The 19,646-nt window shown below is 41.6% G+C and overlaps 1 protein-coding gene across 1 annotated transcript in view; it reads right to left on the reverse strand.

Annotated features, from left to right (window-relative positions):
- Positions 1-3,177: 3,177 nt before the first annotated feature.
- TMEM132C (transmembrane protein 132C) overlaps positions 3,178-19,646 on the reverse strand; it is a 904,429-nt gene continuing 887,960 nt past the window's right edge. Inside the window, exon 9 of the mRNA XM_073676143.1 lies at positions 3,178-6,020. Coding sequence (XP_073532244.1) covers positions 4,854-6,020 — 1,167 coding nt within the window. The 3' untranslated portion in view covers positions 3,178-4,853. The remainder of the gene's footprint in view (positions 6,021-19,646) is intronic.

The following is a 19,646-nucleotide window of genomic DNA, read 5'->3' on the forward strand; positions in this document are numbered from 1 at the left end:
TACCTGTCTCCACTGTTGGGAGCATCATCCGTAAGTGGAAGGCTTATGGAACTACTGTTAGCCTTCCACGGCCTGGACAGCCTTTGAAAGTGTCCTCCCGTGCTGAGGCCAGGCTTGTCCGAAGAGTCAAGGCTAACCCAAGGACAACAAGGAAGGAGCTCCGGGAAGATCTCATGGCAGTGGGGACATTGGTTTCAGTCAATACCATAAGTAACGTACTCCACCGCAATGGTCTCCGTTCCAGACGAGCCCGTAAGGTACCTTTACTTTCAAAGCGTCATGTCAAGGCTCGTCTACAGTTTGCTCATGATCACTTGGAGGACTCTGAGACAGACTGGTTCAAGGTTCTATGGTCTGATGAGACCAAGATCGAGATCTTTGGTGCCAACCACACACGTGACGTTTGGAGACTGGATGGCACTGCATACGACCCCAAGAATACCATCCCTACAGTCAAGCATGGTGGTGGCAGCATCATGCTGTGGGGCTGTTTCTCAGCCAAGGGGCCTGGCCATCTGGTCCGCATCCATGGGAAGATGGATAGCACGGCCTACCTGGAGATTTTGGCCAAGAACCTCCGCTCCTCCATCAAGGATCTTAAGATGGGTCGTAATTTCATCTTCCAAAAAGACAACGACCCAAAGCACACAGCCAAGAAAACCAAGGCCTGGTTCAAGAGGGAAAAAGTCAAGGTGTTGGAGTGGCCTAGTCAGTCTCCTGACCTTAACCCAATTGAAAACTTGTGGAAGGAGCTCAAGAATAAAGTCCACATGAGACACCCAAAGAACCTAGATAACTTGGAGAAGATCTGCATGGAGGAGTGGGCCAAGATAACTCCACAGACCTGTGCCGGCCTGATCAGGTCTTCTAAAAGATGATTATTAGCTGTAATTGCAAACAAGGGTTATTCCACAAAATATTAAACATAGGGGTTGTATAATAATTGACCCACACTTTTATGTTTAAAATTTAATAAAATTCAACTGAGCAACATAACTTTTTGGTTTGTAAGATTTATGCTTCTGTTCATAAAACCTACTCTCGTTTGCAGTTTGAAGGCTCTAACTTATTTGCATCTTATCAAACCAGCTAAATCTGCAGGGGGTTGAATACTACTTGTAGGCACTGTATATGTACACTATATTAGCTTAAAGAAGCACTCTCTCTAAGTTTTTTACTCATTAAAAATGGGTATTCCCATCTCCAAAATCCTATCCCAACATGTAGTAGTGTAGTAATAATATTAGCAAATACAGTACAGACCAAAAGTTTGGACACACCTTCTCATTTAAAGATTTTTCTGTATTTTCATGACTATGAAAATTGTATATTCACACTGAAGGCATCAAAACTATGAAATAACACATGTGGAATTATATACTTAACAAAAAAGTATGAAACAACTGAAAATATGTCTTATATTCTAAGTTCTTCAAAGTAGCCACCTTTTTCTTTGATGACTGGTTTGCACACTCTTGGCATTCTCTTGATGAGCTTCAAGACGTAGTCACCGGAAATGGTCTTCCAACAATCTTGAAGGAGTTCCCAGAGTTTTAATAAGTGGGATTTCTTGCCTTATAAATGGGGTTGGCACCATCAGTTGTGTTGTGCAGAAGTCTGGTGGATACACAGCTGATAGTCCTACTGAATAGACTGAATAGACTGTTAGAATTTGTATTATGGCAAGAAAAAAGCAGCTAAGTAAGAAAAGCGAGTGGCCATCATTACTTTAAGAAATGAAGGTCAGTCAGTGCGAAAAATTGGGAAAACTTTGAAAGTGTCTCCAAGTGCAGTTGCAAAAACCATCAAGCGGTACAAAGAAACTGGCTCACATGAGGACCGCCCCAGGAAGGGAAGACCAAGAGTCACCTCTGCTTCTGAGGATAAGTTTATCAGAGTCACCAGCCTCAGAAATCGCAGGTTAACAGCAGCTCAGATTAGAGACCAGGTCAATGCCACACAGAGTTCTAGCAGCAGACACATCTCTTCAACAACTGTTAAGAGGAGACTTTGTGCAGCAGGCCTTCATTGTAAAATAGCTGCTAGGAAACCACTGCTAAGGACAGGCAACAAGCAGAAGAGACTTGTTTGGGCTAAAGAACACAAGGAATGGACATTAGACCAGTGGAAATCTGTGCTTTGGTCTGATGAGTCTAAATTTGAGATCTTTGGTTCCAACCACCATGTCTTTGTGCAACGCAGAAAAGGTGAACGGATGGACTCTACATGCCTGGTTCCCACTGTAAAGCATGGATGTGGGAGGTGTGATGGTGTGCGGGTGCTTTGCTGGTGACACTGTTGGGGATTTATTCAAAATTGAAGGCATACTGAACCAGCATGGCTACCACAGCATCTTGCAGTGGCATGCTATTCCATGCGGTTTGTGTTTAGTTGGACCATCATTTATTTTTCAACAGGACAATGACCCCAAACACACCTCCAGGCTGTGTAAGGGCTATTTGACCAAGAAGCAGAGTGATGGGGTGCTACGCCAGATGACCTGGCCTCCACAGTCACCTGACCTGAACCCAATCGAGATGGTTTGGGGTGAGCTGGACCACAGAGTGAAGGCAAAAGGGCCAACAAGTGCTAAGCATCTCTGGGAACTCCTTCAAGATTGTTGGAAGACCATTTCCGGTGACTACCTCTTGAAGCTCATCAAGAGAATGCCAAGAGTGTGCAAAGCAGTCATCAAAGCAAAAGGTGGCTACTTTGAAGAACCTAGAATATAAGTATATAATTCCACATGTGTTAATTCATAGTTTTGATGCCTTCATTGTGAATGTACAATTTTCATAGTCATGAAAATACAGAAAAATCTTTGTGAGAAGGTGTGTCCAAACTTTTGGTCTGTACTGTACCTCCAATTAGAAATGTAGTGTAGTTCTTCTAATTCGCTATGTCGCTTACCCTATGTGCAGGGCATTGCAGTAGCTTATGTGTCCATAGTTAAAACCACTCATAGTGGCAGTTAGTCAATTACCGTAGTTAGCGGTTAGTGGTCATAACCATGGATATCTAAGCCACTGCAATGCCCAGCACATCGGGTAAGTGACATAGCGAATCAGAAGAACTTTACTACATTTCTAATTGAAGGTATTTGCTAATATTTTTATTATTACACCTACTACATATTGGAATATGATCTTGGAGATGGGAATACCCCTTTAAATGTGTGTATGTGCATATAGTGTAATGTGAGTGTATTAATATACTCACCTACCGCTGCTCTTTCTGGTGTCCAGTGCCGTTCTTCTCCTCTTCTGACTGACACAGACTCTCTGGGTCAAACTATGCTCTGTTTGACCCGGAAGTGGCCTATTTAGCATCATAATAAGATTCCATAGGCTTTCATCGTAAAAAAAGACTTCCGGCTTACGCATAAAGCATAGAGTGAGCAACTGGTTGCAACGGCTGTGACGTCACTGAGAAGAAGAGAACGGCGCAGGACAACAGAGAAAGCAGTGGTAGGTGAGTATAATAATATATTCACACTACATTACATACACATTTAATAAATATAAAACTTAGTGGGAGTGCTTCTTTAATGACTTGTATTTCTATGCCTTTATTGGTTTGTAGACAGTATAAGATTTTATGTTTGAGAATGAGATATTGTAGTGAACTGATATCAAAAATGTCACCTGATTTTGTAGAATTGCATTTACATGTAATGAAAAGATTTTATAATCCTGGTCTATGATCAATGGTGTCTGTGTTGACCGATAGTCAATAGATATGAATGCACATGCCAGTTAGACTTAGTAGTCTAAGGCCTCATGCACAAGACCATATTCTGGAGCTGTATGGTACAAATGCCCATAGAACTTCAGGAGATTGTGCACACTATATTGTTAGGTACGTACATGAGCCATTAACCACCAATGATAAAAATCATGAAAATATTCCAGAAAAGTAACTTTGTGTGTCAATATGCTGATTTTAAAACAAGATGCACAAAAAAATCAAGCAATAATCAAATACACAGATGCATTTCCAGCAGTGTCTGCGGCAAATTTCCCTTGGGGCAAATGTCACACATAAGCTCATTAATGTCAAGAGAAATAATCTGAAAACATTTTTTTTCCTTTAAAGCCTAATTTGTTATTAACAGAATACATTAGAAGAACTAAAGCTTGTGTTGATATTGAAAATGAGAGTTTGTACAAAATTTTATTAGAATTTCACAATGTGACACATAGTACAATGCATGACTATATATTTTTTCCTATTTTGGCTAAATCCACTCTAATAGACCATTCACTGGTCTAAGAAGTGAATTTCATGTTTATTTAGGGGAAGACTATAATAAAAATCTAAATGCGACATGTAGTTTGATCAGTAATTACTACATCTATCAAATGTTTGAAATTTTTGAAAAAAAACAAAAAATAAGCAAAAAAAACAAAACAAAATTGTGACTTTTTTCATTCCTTAAATATTGTACATATTTACAGAAAATGGAACAAGCAGTAGAATTATTTTTTCCTGGATTTCTGAAAATATCATTTTACTTTCCATCCTGTAGTTAGCTTTTCTTAGAAATATAAAATTATTATTTTTTTGCCGAGTTTTACGGATTTTTTTTTTTTTAAAAAAAGTTTTTGGTATGTCCACTTTATTTGAAATTTTCATTTTATTCACAAAAGAGTCTCACTGTATCACATTCGTTTGCTGAGTTGTTTAGGTCTTAAAATCTGTACAGCTAGTCCTAATGTGGAGTTCCTTGGAAAACGTCACTCATTTTGGCATCTATTTTGTCATATTTAGTTTTTCTACAACCATTTCATCATATCTTAACCTATAAAACCAAAAGCATCAAAATATGTGGTATTTCTTCCTCATACTCTAAGTTAAATTTTATCTTTTAGCTTCTGCATATAGTTCCTGAGGTCCTTAGATTCTCCCAAATCCATATCTTGACATACCCACTTAATATCATCCTCATTGGCTGTCAGCAATGAGTTGACTGTTGGGCAACTGTCATCAGCTGGGATAGTGGTAAATGTAGTGAATTTCACCCTCTTTCTTTTTGAAGTAGGGGAATGTAGAGGATCATTTTTCTTGTTTTTCGTTGCTTTTTCTGTTTCTTCCATTGGCCGATGAGTTTGGCTCTGCAAGTTCTTTTGGGAGTTACCATTAAAGAGATGATGACTCTCTTCTAAGGTCATTCCTCTGTCTATGATAGTAGTATGTTCATCTTGCTGCGGAGATACATCTGGTGTGTTCTCTAACAACTCTGTTTCATTACCAAGCCATACCCAGTCGTGGGAATGAGTCATATTAGTTTGACCTTCTATTGGCAACTGTTTGTGCCTGTATTTAAGGGCAAATGTTGCACAATTAATAAGGAAGACCAATATGGCAAGGCAAAAAACACCAAGCAAAGCATACATTCCTATCTCAAGATCACTCAATCCTCTTGGTGCATTTATGAGGTCATTATCTTCAATTTCTCCATTACTTTTTGGTAAGTCCGCCTGACCAGGAAAATTGGTAAAATCTATTGGGATATTTTGCAAAGGACTGTCTTCCGAAAGTTTATTGCCATTTATCACTGATCTAGCAGTTGTGCTCCCTTTCCTTATGGCACTTTTATCACGTTCAAGAAGAGAACCATCATACCTTCCATCACTACCATAACGATCCGGGTCTGAAACTCTTTGCCTGCGGTCACTAGTGTGGTTTTCTATTTCTTCCTCATCATATTCAGCTTCACCTGGAGAAATGGCATCATTTTGCCCAAACTTCACTTTTATATAACCATTTCCCACCGCAAGAATGCTTTTTCTCTTTGATTTTTGACAAGCCTCAGAGATCATAAAGTCTATTTTTACCAAAGGACCCTGTCCTTCACCTTCCGCTATTACAGTTGGCCACTTCACTGGATTTATCTGGTGAGTGGAGACAATGGACTCATCCAATGATGTTGCAGATATTGTGAAATCTTTGGGATCATAGATATCAAGAGGTGTCACTAAGCCATCACTGAACTGTATCCAGACACTGACCACCGCTTCCTAAAAAGAAGAAAAAATGTGTTAAATATATCACATTTGTATTATAGAAAAAGAAACAAGCACATTTGCATTTCTATAAGACCAGTTCTAGATAGCAATATTTTATCAGCTATATTGAGCATTCTATGGTGATCTAAGTCTAGTGCAGCAGAACAGAACCGCTTCAGGTACAGGTATTGTGGCCTTAATACGGACACTTTTCTTGTAATGCTTGTCTAGCCTCGAGCCTGGAATAGCACAGGAGACAATCTAACCAGATAATGCAGACTCCAGATTTACAGCAAAGTCCTTTATTAAGTTAGACACAACTGCTGTAAGTTAAGGAATGTTTAGGACCAGTAATCGGTGACATTCCTTGCTGACACGTATATAAAACAACAGGTATACATAATAAATGGATGAAGAAAAGTTTTGAAAAATGGAGAGTGAAGAAACCTCAAGGACATAATTCTTGTTGATTTGCGTGACCCAACAACTTTCCCATGCTAATTTCTTCCTTCCTCTGCTCCTATATACACATGGTACATGACCCAACTTTCTCATGCTGATTTCTTCCTTCCTCTGCTCCTATATACACAAGGTATATTTTTCAACTAACTACTACTACCCCCACTTTTATTTATGACTTTGTTTACTTGGCTCTTGAATATCCTGCATCTGGCTTAGCCTTAATCAGCTGATCAAGATGAGTACAGACCACTCCCCTATGGTTCACACCTGAACGCATTCTGTAGCACATATATTGTGAGCATTAGTCTGCTATAGACGTATCTGCAGTCCAACGCCTTAAGTGTCCATGTTTAGGTGAAAGAAATATGAATTATACCTGAATTGAACCTGAAGGGAACTGAAGGTAACTGGATACTTGGACACTGTAAACAATGTTTGTCTTTGTTTTCACTCTCACCCCCATAATCCTTCACTTTCTTCTAACCCCCCTAATCCCTACACCTAGCAATGTACTCTTCATCTCTCCCTCAATCCTCCCCATTCATCTCACCTCCTACTCAGAACTATTCCTCAACATTCAATCCTGTGTCTCCAAACACAGACAGCTACCTCACACTCTCTCCTGCTCCCATCTACCAGCACTTTCTCTGTTCTTCCTCATCCTCACTGCTGGCGATATCTCCCCAAATCCTGGCCCTCCTCACCACATCCCCACAGTCACTACCACCTCCTATCCACGATCTATCACAAACTCTCACAACCCTTCTAACCTCATACACATCCGCCCAGCCCCCGCTTCCCCAGTCCCACTAACAGAAGCTCAATGGAACACTCCCTCCGTCTGTAACAAACTTTCCTACATCCATGATCTTTTCATCACTAACAAACTTTCCTTCCTCAGCATCACCGAAACCTGGCTCACCCCCACTGACATAGCCTCTCGAGCTGCACTTTCATATGGTGGATTACACATTTCCCACACCCCCTGCTCCATTGGCAAGCATGGTTGAGGAATAGGTTTTCTCCAGCCAGATAACTGCTCCTTCACCCAAATCCCACTGCCACCCTTGGTTACTCTCCCCTCTTTTGAAGTGCATCGTGTGCACATCTACTCCCCCTCCAACCACCAACTGGCTGTCATTTACCGCCCCCCAAGACCAGCCACTACCTTTCTAGACCATTTCACCACCTGGCTACTTCATTTCCTTTCCGCTGACATCCCCACTATCATCATGGGCGACTTCAACATCCCCATTGACACTTCTCTCTCAGCTGCCTCTAAGCAGGCAACCCTGGCCCACCAGCCTAACCAAAGAACTGCGATGGGCCCACTCCAATGAGCACTTCATCGCATTCAAACAGTCCCTCACTACCTTCAAGTCCACACTCACTGCAGCAAAACAAACATACTTCTCATCTCTCATATCCTCCCTGTCTCACAACCCTAAACAGCTATTCAACACCTTCAATTCTCTCCTCCTCCCTCTCCTCTCATCTCAGCCGAAGACTATGCCTCATTCTTCAAGCAGGAGATTGACACCATCAGACAAAGTTTTTTCCTAAAGTCCCCCCAGCCCCTTCTCACACCTACTCAATCAGCTCTACCCTCACCTACTGTATCCTCATCATCCCTTGTAGATTGTGAGCCCTCGCGGGCAGCGTCCTTGCTCCTTCTGTAACAGTCGCCGTCACATTTTGTTCAAGATTATTGTAATTGTTTTTGTATGTATACCCCTTTTTCACATGTAAAGTGCCATGGAATTAATGGCGCTATAACAATAAATAATAGTAGTAATTTAAGGCAACTGTGTTTCTAAAGTTGGAGCTACACACAGCAATTTTTTTCTGTGATTGCTGCAACGATTATACAAAAATTAAAGGAGTTATCTACCACTTCTTTTTTAAAGAGGCTATGTGACCATTACAGTCACTTACTCAACAGAGGATCATGTCTTCATTAAGAGCAGGTCGCAGACCAGAGAGGGACCTGGGCAGCACTATAAGAGGTGCGACACGGGATACATTATTCTTTTTATTTTTAAGAAGTAATGGACAGCCACTTTAAGGTCATGTGTGTGACTTTTTTCAGTTTGTCTCTCTTTTTGACATCTTGCATGTACTATACTTGTTATAATCAATATGCAATTGATAGTAGTGGTAAAAAAACAAACAAAAAAAAGGCAATGTGTAGCTCCAGCTTACATTAAACAGAAAACAACACATTTAATACAGGCATACAAAACATAATAAAGAAAAGAAAAAAACAAGTTCAGCTGTTTGTCCAGAACTTTCAGCTTAAATATGAGATCTTTACACAAACTAATATTACGTTTCATATATCTATGAACTTGTAACAAAGAGCAAATAACTATATTTACACCTTAATAAGCCAAGACATTTGATCACAATGATTTTCTTCTTTTTTCACATTTTTTTCGTTTTGATTTTTTTTGTTCTTAGGATACAAAATGGAAGAAAGTTTCTCTTAAATCCAGGAAAAATTAAAAGCAATAAAATATTTTCTAGTAAACCAACTTTAGACTGCATAGCCCGAACTCAAGTTGATGCCAATTTTTGTGAGCCATTAGATTGCTAGATATTTTGGCGTGTCAGTGCAGGCGGAAAGCAAGATTTATTAATCCCAAATGTGAATATTAATAAAGTTCTGTCCTTACAGAAAAGTTAGTAGGTGTATGCAAATTCATTCATTCATTTATTCATTCATGCCATCTTTTCCAATAAGATGTACTAAAAAGATTGATTCATGTGTTCATTTACATCTAGCTATGTATAGTATTCCATCATTATTCAGCATGTATCACATTTAAGTTAAATTGTTCATGCAGCCAAACTGAGCTGGCGCATGAGTCCTACAATTGCCTCTAACTGGTTGGTTAATTTTCAGAAGGACCACTTGCATAATTTTTATTAATACCATTCAAATGTTCAAAGAGATTTTCATTGGTGACATGGCAGAAGTATAGGCAGTAGTCCTCTTCTGTCCAGACGTGCATTAGTATATCCTCAGATAAGAACTCCATTGTTTCATTGATAGATTGTCTCAGGTTGATTCACCAATGTTGCGCTTCCCTCCACAATCGCCAGATCTAACACGCTGCAACTTCTTTTTGTGGGGCTACATCAAGGACTCAATGTATTGCCTATCCAGCCACAAGATCTGAACGACCTGAGACAATGCATCATTGAAACAGTGGAGTACATATCTGAGGATATGCTGGCATGTCTGTGTGGCGCCCCTGAGGGTTCGGTCGCCACAAGGGGGGATACTGCAGCCTGTCAGCAGGTGTAGTGTCTCCCCACCCAGGTAAGGAAGGTGCACTGGTCAGGACCCTGAATCTACATTCAACACTACACACTCCTGACCTATGGGAGGCAAGTATGCACCATAGTGCTGCCTCAGCAGGATCACGAGTGGGGGAACCAAAAGTTAGGGGAACCATGTAGTGGGTGGAGGGTGTAGAACACACTTTTAGTTTGCACACATAATTTCATATATAATAGCCAGCCATCTTGAGCTGAAGGTTCTTGATTCTTAGTTCTTTGATTGTGGTCTTTGCAGCTGACAGTGGCCTTGTGTAGGAGCCTGCAGTGTGCTGAAGATGCACGGTCCTCGTGCTCTGACCTTGACACGAGGAGCGGGTATGAGTTAACAGTGTCTCTACCCCGGTCAAGTTCCCTTGCTTAAGAAGGTCGGGAGCTATAGTAACAGCTCCACAAGCAAAAGGATCCCAGGGAGCACGGACGGAGCGGCTTTTGCCACCTGTACTCTCCATTCTGGCCCTGCCAGAGGGACTCCAGCTGCAAGAGGGGTACCGGCCCCCGACATCTGTCTTTGCCACTTTACGTCTCTGTCAGAGAAGCCCGGTAGGCTACAGTGGATCCCGTTGGGTGACAGGCGGAACGGAATTGCCGCCTTACCCTATATCTGTGCATAGTCCAGAGGGAGACCCAGCCTTTCCACGCACATGGACAGGAGAGGTTCAAAGGGGACTGTTAGGAACACTCGGAGGGTCCAGAGCGAAGTACCTGAATACCTTGGGTGCGCTGAGCCCTAATCCCTGGTGGCCGCAGTGATCCATGAGGAGCAGGGAGAAGCCTTGCCGCTGCTTAAAAGAACTGTGAGTAAAAGACCTGGAAGACTATCCCTATGGCCTCTGGTTTCTTCATTTCTGCACTGCACCACACAGCACCTGAGTGACCCAGGACTACTCTCCCCATCCTCTTGTCGCATCTGCCCTGAGGCCCTGCTCCGCCTGTGGGGAGTTATAACATCGCCTGCTGCCACTACATCCCGCCTCAGAGGACTGCTGCCGCGCTGGTGGCCATCACCAGAAACCACAGGTGGCGTAGTCGATTAATACCACTCAACCCTGATAGCCCATTACTTTCATGTGACGGCCCTGGGCACGGAACGGGTCCAGGCCACGACTGCCTCCCCAACATCTGACCCGGCTCCGAGTACCCCATTTCCCAGGGAGGGCTGTGAGCGTCACATCTGGACAGAACAGCAGTACCGCCTAGACATCTGCTATGTCACCAATGGAAATAATTTTGAGCACCTATAGTGTATAGATAAAACTTGGATAGATAATGTGTCTTTTCATGTTAATAAATTTGTATTATGTTCTCTTGGTTATAGTTTTGCACCATCCTTTTTGAAGCACCCTACCCTATATATAAAAAGGCTATAAAACAATAAAAACAAACAAAAAAATGGGCCGGCACACATGTTGGTATAGATGCAATGCGTAGATGCACATTCACATTGAGCCCATTAAAAGACAAAACTTGGGATAAAAACACTGAGCAAATACCTTACATTAAGTAAATAAATAAATAAATAGTAATAGTACATGTAAAGAACATAGGGTACTTAGTTGATACTATTATGATCAAAAACGTATAAAAGCCATACTACCTCGACAAGGTGTACCCAATCGGGATGGTCCCTAACTCTAGTATTTCACCTTGCTATTTGCCATCAGGTCTGAAAATAGATGGGGGCAGAGCAAGAACTCAACCTGACTGTTGCACACCTACTCAAGATGCACATTTCTTCTATGTCAGGCGTTAAACATCACAGCTTTGTGGTGAAGAATGAAGCCGGGGGGGCTACTGAGAATCACTTTGGATTCCTAGTTGGTAAAGCCGCCAGGACACAAGATTACGAGCGTAAAAGTGGGGACAACGCCCCTATACATATAAAGTACAAGGAACTAAAGCGAAATTGTAGAAATGGGCTGGCACACCCGTTGGTATAAGTGCAATGTGTAAGAGCACATTTACACTGTACCCAATAACAGACAAAACTTAGGATAAAATCAATGAGAAAATACCCTACAGTAAGTAAATAAGTAAAGGCTATAACTTTGCACCATCCTTTTTGAATAATACCACCTGTGAGGACCTGGCCGCTTTCTAAATACTTTTCCAGCACTGAGCACCCCTTTTCGTCAATCTTAATTTTGTGTTTTGTTAGAAATTTGCTTGCTGTGTTTTGTTAGTGATTTGTTTGCTCATCTGTTCAACCTCAGTTATCTATTCCATTAAGTGACCATATCTCCGAGACCTTGGGCCATTGTTCTCTCCGTCACCACAGGTAGTCTCACATGCAAACCCAGGGGATGGGTTCCACCTGAGAAAATATCTCCACTAAGGCACAATTAGCTGGGGGAGGGAGGGAGAAAGGGAAGATTCATTGCTAGTCGGACAGAGAGCTGGGTGGTATCACGGGCTGCGGTTGTGATATCCATCATCCGAAGGAGCATATGCTGTGACTGCCAATATACCGGCGGGAGATACAAAAAGCTGTGGGCCAACCAAAAGTTGGGGGACAGTGGGTATCACCTGGTACGGGGCAGTGGAACTACTGATACCAGGTTGGAAACTCTAGGACTAAGAGAATTGCCTGTTGGACATTTACCTGGAATTGCTGTTCACTGTGGTCGGAAGGAATAAAACTAATTGCATCGATAGCCTGCCTAGGTGATTATTAAAATCCACAACCGCACATCTTTACACCACCCTATACATAAACAGGCTATAAAACAACAAGTCGCTGATTGGCAGTTGCTTCGTGCCACCAGCTGTCAGGTGTAAATGCACTTTTATAGTTTAATAGCCTGGTTACACAGGCAGACCGCGCTTCAGTTGCTCACTGAATGATCTGTAATAGATCATTTAGTGCCATTGTTCTTGACTGATTAAGTCCTGTTAACATAGGATCATGTGCTGCTGAGAACGATGATCTTTTTGCGGACCAAAAGATCATTACACCAGATGAACGAGCGTTTTACCCATTCATCAGATGATTGGCAGCCTGTTTAGACTGCAAGACTATAGTTAACGAGCCTCCCTAGGAACGATTGATTGTTCATGATAATCTTTCAGTGTAAACAGAGCTTTAGTCTCTTGAAGATACTAATTGTAGCCAAAAAAAGCCATTTATCTCTGTTGTTTAAAAGTTTCGTTTAAAAGTACTTAGCGTTAAGCAATCTGCTTTCTGTTTTCATGCAGCATATCGCTATCTCCATGGCTTTTATGATTCTGCTTGTACATTTATCTCAAGATTTATTTCCATTAGTCACAAAGTGCTATTGACATTTAAACATGGTCATGCTTGGATTCATTGATACATTATCCAGCCAGTTAGTGGATGAAGAGTCAATATCATTTCTGGTTCTGGTATAATATGTAATTAAACCAAACTCTTCTTGTCAAAATAATTAATACTTTTATAAAGTGGTCTTGTCAATGCTACATTTTTCAATTAATTATTTTACAGAGAAAATAATAGAATAAAGAAGATTAGAATTAGCCTAACTACATTTTCATACTAGCCAACTCTCCCAGAATATTTGGGAGCCTCCTGGAAAAACGGGACATCTAGCAAATTTAGAAAATTTTCCAGAATGATGCCACATCCCCCTGATAACGATGTGGCATCAATGCTTTTCTAAAGTTTCTACTTTTGCGGTGACATGAAAAAAAGTGGATAGAATATAGAAGTGACAAGAATGGAGTGTCATGTCGTAAAGAAGGGTCAGAGCTATGGGTAGAAAATTTATAGAAGTACACTCTTTGTACCACTACTTGATTACTTTGTGTGACGACGCAGCATTTTTTCTTAATTAGACCAGACATATTTTTCAGTAGGTCAGGAGGCATAGACCATTGTTCATATGAGCCTGAATATTGACTCTTGAATTGATGTTTGTTGCAGTTGTGAAGACACAGAATTTGTTCTTGATTAGGCCAGACATGTCTTTTGGTAGGTCAAGAGACCTAAGCCATTGTTCATATGAGCCTGAACATTGACTCTTGAATTGATGTTTGTTGCAGCTTATTGTGCTAATATCCTTGAAGGACAAGGATGCAGGGTAATTAAACAATCAATGTTTGCTAATATGTTGATCATTCATTGTATCAGTCGATGCAGCTTGTTGACCTGCAAACATTAAAGGACAAACTATGCAGCTTGATTGAACACTTGAACAGTGAGCGTTGACCTCATTCCAACTTCCCCCTGACCTGTGGATGATGGCCTGGAGGACAAATGTGGGTATAAAAAGGGACCTCTAGCCTTCTTCACTGAGACTTTACAGAACAGAAGCCAGGGAACCATGGCTCCAACTGAAGGAATACAGATTTAAGACTCTACATGACAGTAGCCAAGGCACCATGCCTCTAACCGGAGGTATACAGATTTGAGACACTCTACCGGACGCCAGCTTAAGGGACCATGGCCCTAGCTGGAGAAATACAGATCTGCTCCATTAACCATCACTGAACCCACGGAGATGTTTGTGAGAAACCTGTTTGGGACAATCAAGTCACCTGGCTCCATGGAGATGTTTGGAGATGTCAGGCTGTGACAGTTAGGTCACCTGGCCCCATGGAGACATTGTCCCAACCTGGTTTCTCCCAATCAGGTCATCTGGCCCCATGGAGACGTTTGGAGAAGCAGGTTGGGACAATCAGGTCACCTGGCCACGTACCTCAATGGACTGTCAGCTTCCTAAGGTTGACATTACCTCTTCTCTGTGGATGCCCGCTCAAAGCAAAGCAGGTTGTCACTGGTTGGGATAGTTGGCCCTGGAAACTCCAAAAATCACAGATGTGCTAATTCCAAGCGAGCCAGCGGAAGGGTAAAACTCTGTCATTTGCACCATCCTATGTACTTGCTGGGACTGTACTATATGTTATTGTCTGTTGGTGGTTCAATAAACTATTGCCACACTGTTTTACATTCACACTGTGTTGTCTGAGTAGTATTCTGCCCACGGGGAAGAAGCGCGGGTGTTCAGTGGGATGAGCCCTGGTTCATGCGGTCATTCCAAAGACAGCCAAGCCAGGGGATGAGAGCACCCGCTGACCCTCATGTCTCCACACTTTGCTTAAAAAGTGGAAAATATGATCTCCCTTCATCTGCATTATAATTCATGACCCAGTTAAACAAAGAATTTAAGCCCAGGTTTTAGTAGCAAGATTGGAAGGCTTCTTATATTATTAAGAATGTCACAAAAGTGAAGCAAATATGGTCAACTCAAAACTTCCACTTACAAATTGAAGTTGGTCAAATACACATGCAGCAATAAACCTAAGGGGTATGTATCAGATAACCAAAAGACTTCTATCAACACTTTTCTTGGTGGCACCAACAAATCTAATAAGAAATGTTTAATTTGCCCTATCTATTTCCTCCTCTGAAATAAATCAATAAAGATTGCCTGCAGGCTTCATGGAAAGTAACAAATTTATACCATCCCCCAGAACACCTATCTGAGAAGGCCACCTTAGGTTCAGGTTCAGCATGACTGCCCGCCAGACCAATAGTCTGCTGCTGCGAGCCCCTAGATTGCAAGTCTGACAGTGCGAGTCTGATAGACCCTGCAATTGTTTGGCAAGGACTGCGACGGGATCCATAACAAGATCCAAAATGTGGACACAGCTCAACACTTTCCAGGAAGATGATTCTTTCACTGGCAAGGAAGTAACACCCAGAACCAATATATATAGGGAGAGGAGATGATATTAGCAGCTGCAGCTTAGAGCAACAACCTGTATGTTCCCAGCCAGCAAGGAAAGAGTCCTTAATCCTTTCAGTACTGATGGAAAGGAAATCCATTTAAAATAGGACACAAATCACACCATCTCTAAAGAGGACCTGTGATTCATTACCCCTTGTGACCTTCTAACTCCAGGTCTCCCAGGGGGACGTGACACCCTTGTAACACCAGCTCAAGATTTCCAAAAGTTCTTTGGAAAATGAAGGCAGCAACCTAATATGGGCACTCTTCTTTTGCTTTAGTTCCACTAAATCCCCTCTATATATATGTGTCTAATATAATTTGACTTTTCTATTTACGCTTATAAACACTTTCATGCAACTTTGCCCCAATGTCTTTAAGCACAAATTGTATGAGAATTGAACTTTTAGTTGGGTGGCAGTTTACTCAGACTACAGAATTCATAGATTTACTTGCCAATGTGTTTAAGAATCTATCAAACTTCTGAAAAGTTAAAATGGATTTTGCATTCACATTTTATGGGTGAATCAAAACTACATGGGAATATTGTGAACAAATTTCTAAACACAAGATACTTTGAGCATTACTGCACGATTGTGAAAATACAATTTATATTGAAGTTGGACAACAATACTCTTAGTTGATTAAAACTTTGCAAACACAATACTGATTTAGAAAAAAAATCTCATTATGCCACACTGGAAAGTTCATTTACTCATTGCACCTACTGCACATCATTTATGATTTTAAATCGATCCCTAATTTTTCATACTCCATACAGATTATATGGAATCCATAATTGCCATTCCTAGACCTAGGGTCACATGACCATATTTTCTCTATCATCCGTGTGTTCTAATCATACTCTGATCAGACTCTGATCATAGATTGACCAGAGTATGATTATAGTGTGATCTGATTTTCTCAGATGAGGGGAAGATGGAAAAAAAATGTCTCCATCTTCTCCATTCTCGGTCCGTGAAAATCGGAACACACTTGGATATGCGGTCTGATTTTTTCATTGACTTGCATGGTCGAGTGCGATCCGAATATCGGATGTAAATCATGCATGATGCAATTTTTTTTCTCGGACAGACTTTGTCCAAGGAAAAGGTTACACATGTGCATGGCCACATAGAATAACATTGGTCTGAGTGCGATACAATGGTTTGTTGGATTGCGCTCAGACTGAAAATATGATCATCTGCACGATCCCTTAGACTTGACAAATATTGATAACCCATGATAAGGTCCATTTATGCCTTTTTGACATGCCTATAATTGAATCTTGGTCACAAAGGACACAACATAAAGGGAGCCATAGAATTTTATGGGCTCATGTCATACTTGTGTTCCTCTATTTTTACATATAGACACAGGGAGTGGTTTTTCTCAAAAATTCTGTGAGAGACAAAACAAAAAAACCCATGCTGCAATAAGTGCCATCTTATGGAGGTACGCTCCCCTTTTAGTATTGCTGGTAGAATCATGATGCAGGCATGATTTGGCAACACACAAAAGGGGTAATATACCAAAGATTTTGAGCCAGTTTTTTGTAAAAAAAATAAATGAATAAATAAATAAATAGTCTCAAATTGTGTTATATGGCATTTTTGCAAAAAAAAAAATAAAAAAAAATAGTGATTAGAAAAAGTCATAAACTCACTCCATAAGGGGGGTGGTTTACAAAGAAAAGCTCATCTGTTTCATCTAAAAATGTGGAAAATTTATCAAACACAGTTTATTATATTAACAATTTTGTTATAAATACTAGCAGGTATCCACAATTTACCGACAAGCCATGGAGATGTTTGGAGAAGCCAGGTTAGGACAATCAGGTCACCTGGCCATGTAACTCAATGGACTGTCAGCTTCCTAAGATGGCCGCTACCCCCTCTCTGTAGATGCCCGCTCCAAGCAAAGCAGGTTGTCACTGGTTGGGGTAGTTGGCCCTGGAAACTCCGAAAATCGCAGATGTGCTAATTCTTGGCGAGCCAGCGGAAGGGTAAAACTCTGTCAATTGCACCATCCTATCTACTTGCTGGGACTGTACTATATGTTATTGTCTGTTGGTGGCTCAAAAAACTATTGCCACACTGTTTTACATTCATACTGTGTTGTCTGAGTAGTATTCTGCCCACAGGGAAGAAGTGCGGGCGTTCAGTGGGATGAGCCCTGGTTCATGTGGTCTTTCTAAAGTGGATGAGAGCACCCGCTGACCCTCATGTCTCCACACTTTGCTTAAAAAGTAGAAAATATGATCTCCCTTCATCTGCATTATAATTCATGACCCAGTTAAAACATACAATTTAAGCCCAGGTTTTAGTAGCAAGATTTGGAAGGCTTCCTATATTACTAAGCATGTCACAGAAGTGAAGCAAATATGGTCAACTCAAAACTTCCAATTACAAATTCAAGTTGGTCAAATACACATGCAGCAATAAGACTAAGGGGTATGTATCAGATAACTAAAATACTTCTATCAACACTTTTCTTGGTGGCACCAACAAATCTAATAAGAAATGTTCAATTTGCCCTATTTCCTCCTCTGAAATAAATCATTGAAGATTTATCAAAATAGGTGTAAAGGATAAAAGAAAGATGGAAAGGTTGCCTGCAGACTTCATGGAAAGCAACAATTTATCCCATTCCCCAGAACACCTATCCGAGAAGGCCATCTTAGGTTCAGGTTCAGCATGACTGCCCACCAGACCAATAGTCTGCTGCTGCGAGCCCCTAGATTGCAAGTCTGACAGTGCGAGTCTGATAGACCCTGAAATTGCTTGGCAAGGACTGCGATGGGATCCATAACAAGATCCAAAATGTGGACACAGCTCAACACTTTCCAGGAAGATGATTCTTTCACCGGCAAGGAAGTAACACCCAGAGCCAGTATATATAGGGAGAGGAGATGATATTAGCAGCTGCAGCTTAGAGCAACAACCTGTATGTTCCCAGCCAGCAAGGAAAGAGTCCTTAATCCTTTCAGCACTGATGGAAAGGAAATCCATTTAAAATAGGACACAAATCACACCATCTCTAAACAGGACCTGTGATTTATTACCCTTTGTGACCTTCTAACTCCAGGTCTCCCAGGGGGACGTGACACCCTCATAACACCAGCTCAAGATTTCCAGAAGTCCTTTGGAAAATGAAGGCAGCAACCTAATCTGGTAACAGCTAACTGTCACCATACGAGTGGTCATAACTAGTGTTGAGCCACCCCCGTAGTGTTCGAGTTCGGTTCGGTTCGTCGAACACCCGTGTGTTCGCCGAACTGTTCGTCGAACTGTTCGTCGAACACCTTCGAACACCGTTAAAACCAATGGCAGGCAAACAAAAACACATAGAAACACATAGAAAACACCTTCAAAGGTGTCCAAAAGCTGACAAACTGCTCAGAAGACATAACTAACACATGGAAAAGTGACAAGTACATATAGTCATGCGAAAATAAAAGAGGTGGAGGAGTAAAAGGAGGGGGAGACACAGATATAGGCATGTCATGCCCTTCTAAAATCCAAAAAGTGAGAAGCCGACACGGCCAGTCCGCTCCTGCCCGTGCCACCTCCGTGTCGCCGGGTTTGTGCCAGAGCCGCGGTGAACCCTGACGGCCAGCCCCCCTCTCCCAATACTGGTGCCTGTCCGCTGGTGGGTCGAGCGAGCCCCCCTGTGGTGGAGGCAGCTCTAAGCTTTTTAATTTAAATTGTCTCTCTAATTTGAATGAATACACTTTAAATCCATTTACAAGGATCTATTGGAGGGCAAGTCTCATGCCAGCAGCCGCGGTAATTCCAGCTCCAGTAGCATCCACTAAAGCTGCTGCAGTTAAAAAGCTTTTATAAGGATCGAGCTCGGCTGTCCACCGCAAGGCATCCTACTGCCAGTCCCAGCCCCTATGCCTTGGGGTGCCTCCTGATGCTCTTCACTAAGTATCCCATGGTCCCGAAGCATTTCCTTTGAAAAAATTAAGTGTCTAAACTACAGGTGGTGCAGCTTGCTTAACAGCCGGGATAATCCGCTGACTAGCAGACACTGCTACTAGGCACAAAGTATTTCCTGGGCTAGATGCAGTTAAAAATTTGGAATTAGATACTCTCGTTGGATGCTGAGAAAGCATTCCATA

Source organism: Phyllobates terribilis, unplaced genomic scaffold (assembly GCF_046119375.1).
Source record: "Phyllobates terribilis strain yellow unplaced genomic scaffold, ASM4611937v1 Scaffold_1__5_contigs__length_1240528914, whole genome shotgun sequence".
Classification (NCBI taxonomy): Eukaryota; Metazoa; Chordata; class Amphibia; order Anura; family Dendrobatidae; genus Phyllobates; species Phyllobates terribilis.